This window comes from Vipera ursinii (genome assembly GCF_947247035.1).
Source record: "Vipera ursinii genome assembly, chromosome: 1".
Classification (NCBI taxonomy): Eukaryota; Metazoa; Chordata; class Lepidosauria; order Squamata; family Viperidae; genus Vipera; species Vipera ursinii.
In genome coordinates, this window is record NC_139512.1 from 227,400,455 (window position 1) to 227,413,429 (window position 12,975).

Sequence of the window (12,975 nt, forward strand, 5' to 3'; positions counted from 1 at the left end):
CCAATTGTGACGACCACGCCTCTTTCCACGCGCAGGATCGCTTCGGGGAGGGGGGGGGTCAATCCAGCTGAGCGGGCTGCGTTTCGCCCCACCCCCGACCTCAATTCTTAAGTGGAGCGCATGCGTCCCGGGTGGGTGGAGCAATCTATTTCTCACCATAGAGATAGGAAAAGTCTACATTTTTTATTATTTCTATGGGTCTCACCAGGCGATCGCAGAAACGGATGGGGGGGGGAGGGGAGAGAGAGAGAGAGAGAGAGAGGACCTTGCTTTGTATTGAGCATGCGCCCGTAGCAAGAGGGCAGTTTAAACCGTATCGTGGAGTTCGTAAACCGTTTGGTTAGAATGGACCTTCGCAACGGCCGGCCTGTTTTGGCAGGTACAGATATGAGACGGGCGCGGTCTTTGCCGGGTTTGGAAAAATCGAGAAGGATGTGCGTCGTTGTAGAAATCTTTTTTGGGGGGTGTTGAAGAGGTGAAACGGGAGCCTGAAGTAGGAAGAGTGGATAGTTTTGTAACTAAATGGGAAGAAGTGCTGCACATCTAAGAAGTCGCAGTTAATAGGAAAAAAAACCTAATAATTATTTATTTACATATCGAGCTTCTTAACTGCCCATCTCCCTCATATAGCGGTTCTGCACGGGGTACAATTTAACAAATCAATAAAACATTGAAACGAATAATTGAGGATTTTTTTAAATGTACGTAAAGTTATACGCAAAGTGTACGTGCATAAAATTACAAAAAATAATAGCGTCCTTGCTCTCCGCCAACCTAAAGTGGGTAGGAGATCAGCTAGTGTAGCACCGAGTAGGTTCTTTTTTACTGCTTTCCTAAATGCACAAGGGCTTCATTCTGCATAAGAAATGTACAATTGTAGACTTGGCTTAGCTATAATCTCAGATGCCTCCTTGGTTCTCTAGGGCCGCAGATTAGTGAGGTTTCCTCTCTGGGGGCCAAAATGTGTTTAGTTTTGTGCAGGGGGAAAAATGCAGGTAAATGTAATTTTTTTTAAAAAAAATAAGTGGTTCTTTATCCCTCAACCATTAATCATTTAAAAATTATATGCATTCTGAAATTACAAATTGGTGTGGAAGATTCTAGGCCAGGGGTAGGCAACCTCGGCTCTTTTATGACTCATGGACTTCAACTCCCAGAATTCCTGAGTCAGCTATGCTGACTCAGGAATTCTGGGAGTTGAAGTCCATGAGTCATAAAAGAGCCAAGGTTGCCTACCCCTGTTCTAGGCCCTTTGGAGAGAAAAAAAGTACTTGTGTCCTTTTCTTGGCTGCTCTTAAAGCAATAATATTTTTTGATCAAATTGGAGTTGGAGCAATGCTGGTGTCCACCAATTGCATTATTTTTCCTTGACATTAGGACAAAAAGACACTCCATGCCACCAGGAAAGCCTCATTTCTAGGCAATCGATTTAAAATCCAAATCAGGAGATTCTTCACTATTTGGATGTCAAAAATGTAGAAGTTGTTTCTTAAAACGTGATTTCAACAAACAAAAATGAAAGCGCATTCAATGATAACTTTGAAAACGGTACATTGTCTTCAATCCAACTTAGTCTTTATGAAAATGGTTTTGGAATAACTGCATGGTGTATAATAGAAGATAAATCTGTAATCTACTTATTTGGGTTAAAATTATATTGAATTTAGCATGCCTTACCTTCGGTCTTTGCTGCTTATGAGAAAGTGAAGTATGCCATTCAAATAAAGATTTGCATCTAAAAAGTAGTAGTCCCAGTCTGTTAACATTTCTCTCATTATTAATTTGTAGGTGTTGTAGCATATGTGGAAGTATGGTCATCCAGCAGAACAGAAAACTACTCAAAAGCCTTTAGTCAACAGCTCCTTGATATGGGAGCAAAAGTAAGTAACTAAGCTGGTTGGTACACAGTGTATTAGTCCATAGTTTAATTTTTTTAATAAAGCACAATTACATAGAGCAGACATGTCAAACACAAGGCCCGGGGGCCAGATCCGGCCCGCGAAGTGGTTTCATGTGGCCCGCGAAGCCATCCTGGAAACTGAGGGAACAGCCCTCACTGCCTTGGCCCTGGCCCAGAGACCCTCCTTCTGCCAGAGACCCTCAGATCTGTCCCACTCCTGCCCAGGCCCCCATAGGCACCCTTGATGAGAACGATGTAGAGCTGGCCACGCCCACCCAGTAGGCCATACGCACTCTAGCCACGCCCACCCAGTAGGTCACGCCCACCCTGGCCATACCCACCCGGCCCCCTGAGGGCAACCGCAATGCTGATGCGGCCCTCAATGAAATTGAGTTTGACACCCCTGACATAGAGCATGATTCAGAAACTGCAGAGATTGAATACTCTAAACTTAATCCAAGCAAATTATGTTGTAGCCGAATGTGTGAGTGAATAGGTTATTTCAGTTCTATTGATATTAAAGATATCAATAGGCACATACCAAAATGATTTCAGAATTCACCAGTGCCTTCCCCAGTCTCTTGTTGAGATGAAGGAACCAAAATAGTTGCTCACCAACAAGCAAAATCTTTCAGTAGTTGTAGAGAAAATAGGCAATTTGTACATTAAAAAAACTGGAGATATTTTTTTAATGGAACCCAAATCAGGTACCCTTAATAGCTATAGAAAGTTTAAAAGTGATGTTTTTCTTAAGTCAACTTCAAGTAAAGCTGCCTTTCAAAACTCCTTTGTGATGCAACTCCATCACTTGTTTTATTTGCTTGCTTTTGTGGTATTCCCACACCTGAATACTGGAGATACGAGAAACGAAATGGTTTCCATATTTTTGTTGCTGCTGATTTATAACATTTTGCTTGCTAAAGTGTTCCTGAAATTCAAAGGTTGCACATTATTCAAAGATCTGGGATAGCTTCATCTTTGATTTCATAATGTCTCCATGAAGTCTTTGAGCTACATCCTACTCCAACACCAGATTGCAACTAAGGCTAAGTCATTTCATATTCCTTTTTTATATATTGTCTGTTTCTTTTTAAGTCCAACTACTTTTTATATACCTTGCATAAAGTATATACTGTAGATCCACCATGGCTATTTATCAGGTAAGGTGCAGCATATGAATCTCAAAGGAATAAAAATGGTTAAAAGAGGAAAGTAGGAGATAATAGAAGAGGAAAGCTAATTAAATTTAGCTCACGATCACACCATTCACTATATCAGGGTCTCTACTCACGGCCCACTACCTTGTGTGAATAGAGGGCACTCGTGCATGAAGCTCCATTTGTCCAAGTGGCAGGCCCGTACACCCACCACTTCAGCCATTGGAGCTGTGCACCATTGTGCGCACCTTCCATTCACACAAAACCGTCTATCTTCCCCCACTACCAGACCGCCAAGCCAGAAAGATTGGAGACCACTGCGCTATATCTTTCCATGCTATCCTTTTTTTGCAAACTAAATTTCTGTTTACTATATATCTATATCAATTTGTGTATCTTTTGTTTAAGTTTAATATGTCCCTGTCTGAGGATTGCATCATCTCAATTTATTTTCTTAGTCATCTTCTTCCTCTTGGCCTGTTCACTCTTCTTTAATAGATACAGAGTACTGAAGGAGTTAATTATTGTCACTTAAAATCTACAGATTCCCTGCTTACCTACAAAAAGCACACGAAAAAACTTGTCACTTTTCAGTAGAAATGAAGAATCTTAAATATTTTGAAAAACCATTCACATAAATATTTTAAAATGCTTTATTCATTTATATTTTGTAGATTTCTAAGACTTTGAATAAACAAGTTACTCATGTGATCTTTAAAGATGGATTGCTGTCTACGTGGAATAGATCTCAAAAAGCTGGAATTAAACTAGTGTCAGTACTTTGGGTAGAAAAGTAAGTATTGGTGTTTAGAAATATACCAGAGGGGAAAATATTACAAGAATAATATTAGTACAATCAATGTGGATTTCAGATATCCCCAGTACATAATGTTATATCTGAATAAAATGCAAGGAGTAACTATTGGCTACTACTCTTGAGTTGCATTGTAGAAGGCATGCTAGCTCAATAGTTGAGTGTGCGTGGTCTAAATTTAGTCTAGCTTCAACCAGCTTGAAGCATTGGGTAAAAAGCTGCTTGAAGAATTGCTGGCAGAGAATAAATTAATAGGCACTGGTAATAATAATGGATAAGATAAAGCAATGATCTGCATCACTGTAGGAGCTTCAATAAATATATCCTGTTGCCAATTGAGAAGTTGTAATAAAATTGAAGTTAATTACAAATATGTTTTAAATATACCATTTAAACTTCTAATCTTCCAAGAAAATACTAGACTATTATAGGCATAATTAAAAAGATGAAATTTGTAATAACATTTTTATTAAAGTTCTTAAACTGCATTACTGTGATTCAGAAGTTAGCTTAGCTCTCCATTGCTGTTTGAGTGATGAGAGCTCCTATGGTAGTTACACATTGCAGTAATTGATTTTTTGTTTTGTGCATCACATACTCCATTGATAAAGATGTAGTACCTAAACTGAAGCCTACCACAAAAAATGCAAGAAAGAAAAACAATTCAGTTTAGAATGACCATATATGCTGTTTAGAATTATGATTTAAACCTTTATTGTACCTAAAATCCTCAGACTCATATTTTTGTGGCATATACGTTTTCATCTTTACTAATAAAGTATGTCAAATTTCTTGTGTAGAATGCCATATATTGTTTGCATCTGTTAGATCACTAGATGTCACTAAAACCCCATTGCTAGTGTCTGAATGTTTTTGTTGCAGATTTCTTGTTTTCATAGCTTTACAGGTAGTCCTTGCTTGCACATGGTAATTGAGACTGGAACTCTGTTGTTAAGCCATATGGTTGTAAGATACAGTCACATGACTGTATTGACCCCAGACAGCAGTCCCAGTTGCCATTATTAGTTGAATCCCACCACCATGGTCGCTGCATCTTTGTGGTTGCAGGATCACCATTTCCTGATGTCTCCTGCCATTTGATTTTGCTTGTCAAATCTAGCAATGGAAATTGCAAAGGCCAATCACAGGATGCTGTGATAACATTATGAACCAATCACTGAACACTCAAATTGTGTTACCAAGACTATAAGGACACTGCAACAGCTACAACTAAAAGGACTTTATATTTTGAGTACAGCTTTTTTGACTTCTGAGGATCTTGGTGTTTCCTTGTTTCCTAGAATATCCTAGATATATTGAAACATTTTCCAATGTTCTTGTTTTAAATTCAGTGTACAAGTAGTCCTCGACTTGTTCAATGGAGTAAGTTAATCAGACTCTAAATTTGCTATACAGGTACATACATTTGACAATTACCTGAACTTATGACAGTCTAGAAAAGGGTGCTTTATGGCCTGTAAAGGACTTCCAACCATCGCAGTGTTGTTGTTAGCTGCGAAGTTGTGTCCGACCCATCGCGACCCTATGGACAACATTCCTCCAGGCCTTACTGTCCTCTACCATCTTCTGGAGTCAATTTAGGCTCACGCCTACTGCTTCAGTGACTCCATCCAGCCACCTCATTCTCTGTCGTCCCATTCTTCTATTGCCCTCAATCTTTCCCAGCATTAGGCTCTTCTCCAGTGAGTCCTTCCTTCTCATTAGGTGGCCAAAGGACTTCCAACCATCGCAGTACATTTCCATAATAACATGATTACAATTTAGTCTCTTGGCAAGTAGCTCATACTTATGGTGGTTGCTGTGTCCTGCTCATATGATTGTGATTTGCAAGTTTTTTTTTCTGGTTTCCTTTTTTTTTTTTTTTTTTTTTGCCATTCCAGCAAAAAATAGCCATTGGGGAAAGCGGATTGGCTTAACAACCATGTTATTCACTTAACAACCAGTGTCTCACTTTATGACCATTAGTCATAAAATCAGGACCAGTTATATTGACTTACGATGGAAATTCCAGTCTTCATTGTGTTCATAATTTGAGGATTACCTATATTTTTCTGTGAAAGAAATAAATCTGTATTTAGAAGTACACCAGGTCAAGGAATAACATCAACAGATGGGACAGCATATTACAAAGTAGACAAGACTTTGAATTTGTATTCTGAGCCCTTTTTCAATTTTTTCATTAGTGCTTTCTATGTCTTCTTGATATGAGAATAATATTGTACATTTCTTGTACATTTCATTCTTTTACTAATACTCTGATGGTTCTGTTTCCAATATTCACTTTTTTACCTCCCTGCTTCTCTTAAGTAGACAGAATGAAGTGTTGCAATATTCATTAGAGTTACGCAGCTTGTAGCAAATATTAAAAACGAAACAATTTATTAATTTAAAATAAAAATGAGAAACATTGTAAAATAAATTTATTTTTATAAATACCACTGAATAAGTGGTATTTTGGTAAGTAACCCAAATTATGTGTAATACATTTTGTAAAATAACAAATATGTTTATATTTGTAAACAGTAGAAAGTACTGTAGCACTGGCACCCCCTCCCCCCAGCAGAGCAGAGAGATTGGAGAGGAAGAGATTTCAAGAGAATAAGCTGTTTTCTCTGCTCCACATAGGAAGCCATGTGATCATGCCAAAAGCAAAAGGGTCAGGCAAAGGACAGATTGCCTACAGCAGAGGTCTTCAAATTTGGCTCTTTTATGACTTGTGGACTTCAACGCCCAGAATTCCTTAGCCAGGCAAACTGGCTGAGGAATTCTGGGAGTTGAAGTCCACAAGTCATAAAAGGGCCAAGTTTGAAGAGCCCTGGCCTACAGAAACTGCTTGCTTTTTTTTCTCTCACTCCTCCCCTCCCCCTCCTCACAAATACAGAGATTGGAGAGGAGATTTCAAGAGAATACTGTAAACCAGACATGTCAAACTCGTGATGTCATGTGACATCGTGCAACGTATCAGAGCCTTTTCGCCATTGCCAGCAATGGGGTGGGCACAGTTTCCAGATGACGTGTCTGGCCTGCGGGCTGGCAGTTTGACACCCCTGCTGTAAGCTTTTTGCGTAGGATATCTGGAGCTCTCAGCCCCAGGCTACCAGTGTGATCACATTGTTTTCGATGTGTAGAAGAGCAAACAAAGTCAACAAACAAATTTTATAAGTAAAATCCCTTTCTTTCCAATATCTCTGTTCTGCAGGAGGAAAAAAAAACATAGGTCAGGCACAGGACTCTTCATACTACTGTAATGGTGTTCATGTGACTGAGGGACACTGTAAAGTGTAAAGGTTGTAAATGGTCCATAAAGTTATTTTTTAATACATAGTCTGACTAGATGTCCTGTAAGTTACCCATAAATTATGTTAAATGTTATAATCAAGCTATGAATCCTTGGGAAAGATTATGGAAAGCAAAGAAACATCTCTTTGGCAGTTATTTTGCTTGTTCTCTGTTACTGACTATAAGGTTCAGTTTTCCAGTTTGACCTGGCTGATTTGATAAGATCAAGCATGACAGAGGATTGGAACATCTTGGCATGCTTATAAATATGAATTTACAGTTATGCCGGGCAGCAAGAGGCTGCTGTAGGCAACTGGCTTATTTTTCAAGTTTTCAGAATTGAGGTACTGAGCCAGGAAATTGTCAACTCAAGGAATAGTTTGTTCTGTGTTGTCTGTAACTGAAATTTTGATACACTCATGGGAGGGATCAGAGAAGTGAAGGCCTTCACTTCTCAGAATGGAAAGCAGAATCATTGACTTGATTGACATTTTAAGTCCTGCTATAAAGTCTTGGTTAGGCTCCAACTGCCAGCAAAACTAAGGAATGTGACCTCTGCCTTTACAGTTTTTTTCCCCTATCTAGTGTGTAGCCTACTAGCTCTTACAATTGTGTGCTCTATCTTCACCCATCTCTGTATGAATGTAGCATGGCATTTGTAATGTGACTTTTATAAGCAAACGAGTGGTTTATTTGTTGACCTGGATTTTCTGGGCAAGCTTTGCTTCTCTGGGATCTTAGTAAGATAAAGATAAGGTAAAGATGGTATGAAATTGAGCATGATTTGTTAGAAATATGAGAGGTTTCATTCACTTAGAACCATTAATAATAATAAATCTGTCTAATGCTAAACCAAATGTATATTCTTAATGCTTTCTCAGATGCAGAGAAGTTGGAATGCATATTGACGAGTCATTATATCCTGCAATAAATACTAATGAAGGGTTGCCTCAGTTTATTAAAAAGGTCTGTATATATATATATATAATGACCTATTATTTTAAGTGCAGTCCTTAAATTTTATTTCATATTGCTCTTACTTAAAAGCCTTAGTTGACTAAAGAATTAAAATTGGCTAAGTATTTTCTCAGATTCCAATGTATCGATGTAAGACATAGAATTCAAAAAAGTCTAAAGTAATTTGGTCTGTTAACTTGATTTCCTAGTGAAAATTTAATTTGATGAAATCTGCAAGAAGCTGCTGGTTGCCATAATCCCACTCAACCTTTGTTTTGGCCCCAGGTTTTCATTTGAAAACATTTTGCATCATGTGGAGATACCTCAATACAAATATTACAGTGATGTGTGAAAATACTTTTTATTTTTGTAGAATTGGTGCAGTAAGGAGAATTCTAATGTTTCATGTTAAAGTATTATTTCAAAGCTTACAAATCAATGTAATGACTCTATTTTGTAGCACAAATGCATGCAGCCCAAAGATTTATTTGGAAAAACTCCAGAGAAAGATCGTAGATTACAAAGAAGAATGGAAACTATGGTTAAAGAATTAGAAATGCAAAGAACAGCAACAGGCAAGTATACGATCCATTTGCACTGTTAAATCTTTATCCTTTGCACTGAGAAATAATGCTAACATATGGTGACACTTGAGCATAATTTTCATAATAGCTCCTTGAGCTAATGTTAAAAAGTGGAAGATCACTGTGAAATATATAGAGAAATATAAAACATGGAAGGGGGTTATTCTTGAGCCTTCTTTCTTACCTCCATCTACTGAAATATTTTACGGGAGGGGAGAGAAGGATTGACATAAAACACACTTCACCTTTTTTTCTCACCAGTTCCCAAATCTCTCTTCTCATTATAGATAGTCCTTGACTTACAATCACAGTTGGGACTGGATTTATGATAGTTGAGGCAGCCAAGTGACTGCCTGACTTTACAACATTATTTGCATCCGTCATTAAATAAATCACTGTGATCATTAAACAAATTCATAGTCATTAATGCTGCAGTTGTAAGTGCCTTCTGAATAGGCGTTGTTTGCCAGAAGCAAAAACTCGCAAATTATGGTTGCATAACCATGGGACACTGCAACCAGTGGTAAAGATCAAGCACCCTAAAATATTATCACATGACTGGAGGGGGATGGCACAACATTTTATAACAATCAGATGTGCTTTATGGGCCTGTCATAATTTCAAATGGTTTTTAAATGACCAGTCATAAGTCAAGGACTGCTTGTATCTTGCCTTGAACCTAGAGGAGAGATCAAGGGTCAGACAGTGTGCTGACTTTCCGTATTCCTTTGGGGAAGACGTTCAGCTATACTCAGATAAGGTAATAACAGTAATCTTTTATACTTTTTGGAGACAGAAGAAAGGTCATACATAACCTATCCAGAGCATTAGCTTTGAATAGAAAAAGTAATGTTTAATACATTCTCCAAATTTGTCATGCAAATTGAATAGGAACATCAGAGCCCACAATTTAGGCTCTAAACCTTTTCATTACATGGATTGCTGTAGGGTATTGCAAAACAAATAACATACTGTATTTGAAATATTTTTTTGTTTCTTTTTTTAAGTGTTATGCTTTATCTAGAGGCAATCTGTGTATAAAGTAAATTTCCATTCTGCAGATACTGTGTATTATATTAATATTCCCTCTGATTCCAAATGTTAGGCAACTGTCAGTAATAAATACAGTACACTTAGTAACTATGAAAAATAAAAAAATGACTATGCAGAAGTACTAACCAGTTTTTTTTATAAAACTAGAACAAAGTTTTTGAAAAATAAGACCATCTTGTTGCACATGTCTCTGTAATAGACTGTTGAACTGTAATAAATTAGGTATTTATAAGTGTCCATTACAGGTAAAGAATAGATTATTCTGTCTAATTGGTTAGAATTGACCAAAAGCTTTATTATTGGAAGATCCTAATATGTTGCAACATTTTAATGTAGATCTTTTTTTAGATTATTTTTAAACTTCCAGAATGTTACAATAATGTCCAAGTTCCAAATATTATCCTTTCAAAATATTGTATATATTCTTTCTTCTTAAATCTAAAATTCTGTTGCTGATTTACCATTTTTTAGAAACAGACATACCAGTTTTATTATTTGAAGATGATGGTTCACTGGTGTACAGCCCAGCAAGTAAAATAAAGTATCAATGCAGTGTAATGGAGAAAAGAATAAAGGACATGAAGGAGAAAAGAGAAAATGTTTCCCCTACTGGTATGATGATAAACATTGTTTTTCATTTGTAGGATGCAGAATTATTTTCTTTTATTGCTGGATTTTTATCCGTATTAGTTTCATTTTGCCAATATTCCCCCTCCCTACCGTCACATTCTTGTTAGAGAATTGGCTATTGAAATGAAATTGAATCTATATATTCTTTTAATAAAGAAATGCATCTTTTTCCCCCTCAGGCTTATTTTGGTCTCTTTTGCTTCACTCATTATTTGAACAATTATAAATAGAACTTCGGAAACAATAGGATAACCATATGCTGGGATGTATTTTTTTCTCTAGACCTAACAAATCAATGTTATTGATTTTTATAATCAAACATATTTTTTAGACACGGGTGGATGTAAGGTGGTTTTATTACTGTTCCCTGTCCAGTCATTGTTGAACTGAGTGCCTATATATAGATTGATTAAATAAAGGTTTCTTCATTTATGGCTGCCACTGCCATAATAAAATGAAAAAACAGACATTTTCAACAGAAGAAATTGAAACTACAAATCAAACTGTTGAAAAGCTTTTATATAAAACTGTAGTGGGGGGATGCTGGAATTCTATAAATTTTAGACATTTAAATGAGTACAATACTGATATATTGAAGATAGAATTTAAAGGAATACTATAAATGTGTTCAAGCAGACTATGAAAAAAGTCATGTGCTGCATATACATTAGAAAATGGTAACACTGTAGGAGAAAATAGAATAATAGGGAAATAGAGAATATTAAATATTTAAATATTAAATATTTAAAACCCTTGCCAACATTGATTAGATGAGATGTATCATTCAGATGACATTTAGTTGAAGTCTCACTGTTTCATTTGTGTGGTAGTTTCCTATCTGTAGCGTGCTGAACTCTTACCATGGCTTCGTATGATAGTTTAATGCAATCCTCAGAATGTGTAGATTGTTAATACCAAAGTATCCAAAATATTAAAAGCACTGTAATGAAATGTTATAAGAACATACATGTATTGAATATACAACTACCTATTAATATTGGAATTAAATGTCTTTGAGAATTGCTTACTTAACAAAAATCTAATAATTCACATTTTAGCTTCACAGTTATCTCAGATGTCTGACACTGACCCTGCTGTTGTGTCTACAACATCAGCATTGACTTCAGGTAAAGAAAAAAGGAAAAAAATGTAAATAAAATCTAAATGTTCACATTCAAAAATATCCAGCAGTTATGTGTAATTGATAATACTGTAAATAAATATTTTGAATGACCCTGCAGTGCTCTCTTAACAGATAAGGAATCTATGGAATATTTTATTGAAGAAAAATGCTGCTGTAAAAAGTGTCAGTGCTCCTAGTATGTTTTATTGTTTTGATAGTGCTAGTATTATTAAAAAGAGCTCTACTAATACAGTAATTATTGGAGCATGCATATGTATTTTTAGTTCTATGTTTGAACTGTTGGAATCACCTTTTTATTGCTGATTTAGAAATGATGTCTTGGCAATCATGTCTTGGCTTAAATCTTGATATCATTTATTTACACACACACACACACACACACACACACACACACACACAAGACAGAATCCCCTCCCTATTTCTCTTCATGGTGCAGAATGATTACACTCACATTCTTCAGTTAACTAAAGCTTCCTGTTTTATCCAAACATGGAAACTGATTGCCCAGTTTGGAGGAACACCAAAAAAAGATGGACGACATTGATGGCAGGAGTAGACAAAAGAGAGCGGTTCTCATGAACTGTCAAGGAGATTTATTTGATTTGTGTCTTATTTCTGCCCAATGAGTTTTGGAACTATGTTCCTTCCCTAGGGCAATCTGCAAATATATAAAAACACTTAAATATGCTATTTGCAAACATTTAAAAATATTTTAAAACAGAATGATTGTAAAATATTGAAATACCAAGTAAAACATCTAAATAATGAAAGAACAATCTACAGCAATGTAATAACTAAGCTGACATTCTTTTCTAATACAATATGCATAGTTTAGAGTTTGTCAAATAATTATTTGGCTCTTCAGGTTCCTTTCTCCTGTCTTCAAGGTTGAAGGAAGGAAAATTAAAGTTTCTGTTTTGAAGTCACCACTATTTGTCTGTATGCATGAACCTAAATAAATTAGTTATGGTGTATGCATAAGCTAGTTTCAAAGTGCTTAATAATTCTTTGTCTCATTAAAATATTGTTTAACATTATGTAATAAAAGGCAATCAGAACCCAAGACTACTTGAAAATGGAAGTTTACTCTTATCCAGATAATGAATCTTAGTATTAGTAAATTTAGTATCAGGTCAGTGTAAACAAGAAAACACTTGGTGGAACTGTCACATTTTTTATTTATATTTTTTTTCTGGTTCTATTTTTATTTTATTAAAAAAAAGTTAAAATACAAAACTCCAAATTTTTTTTTAAAAAAAAACAAAAAACACAAAGCAAGTCATAAAAACCCTAACACATACGTACATATTATACCCTCTAGTTGAATACTAATTAATATATTACAACAACATTAGTTTCCCACCTCTTGTGAAACAGATCAAAAAAAATTTAAACTGTTAAATCTATTTGCAGTTTATTAACTTGTCATCTATATG

General features: G+C 35.9%; 1 protein-coding gene across 1 annotated transcript; it reads left to right on the top strand.

The window, feature by feature from the left end:
* Positions 1 to 294: 294 nt before the first annotated feature.
* On the top strand, positions 295 to 11,917 carry LOC310631635 (microcephalin-like). The gene is made up of 7 exons (XM_083348239.1): positions 295 to 379; positions 1,789 to 1,880; positions 3,732 to 3,850; positions 8,053 to 8,137; positions 8,589 to 8,703; positions 10,237 to 10,377; positions 11,454 to 11,917. The coding sequence occupies exons 1-7, from the start codon at positions 346 to 348 to the stop codon at positions 11,546 to 11,548; spliced, it is 681 nt and encodes a 226-aa protein (XP_083204365.1). The 5' UTR covers positions 295 to 345; the 3' UTR covers positions 11,549 to 11,917.
* Positions 11,918 to 12,975: the final 1,058 nt, after the last annotated feature.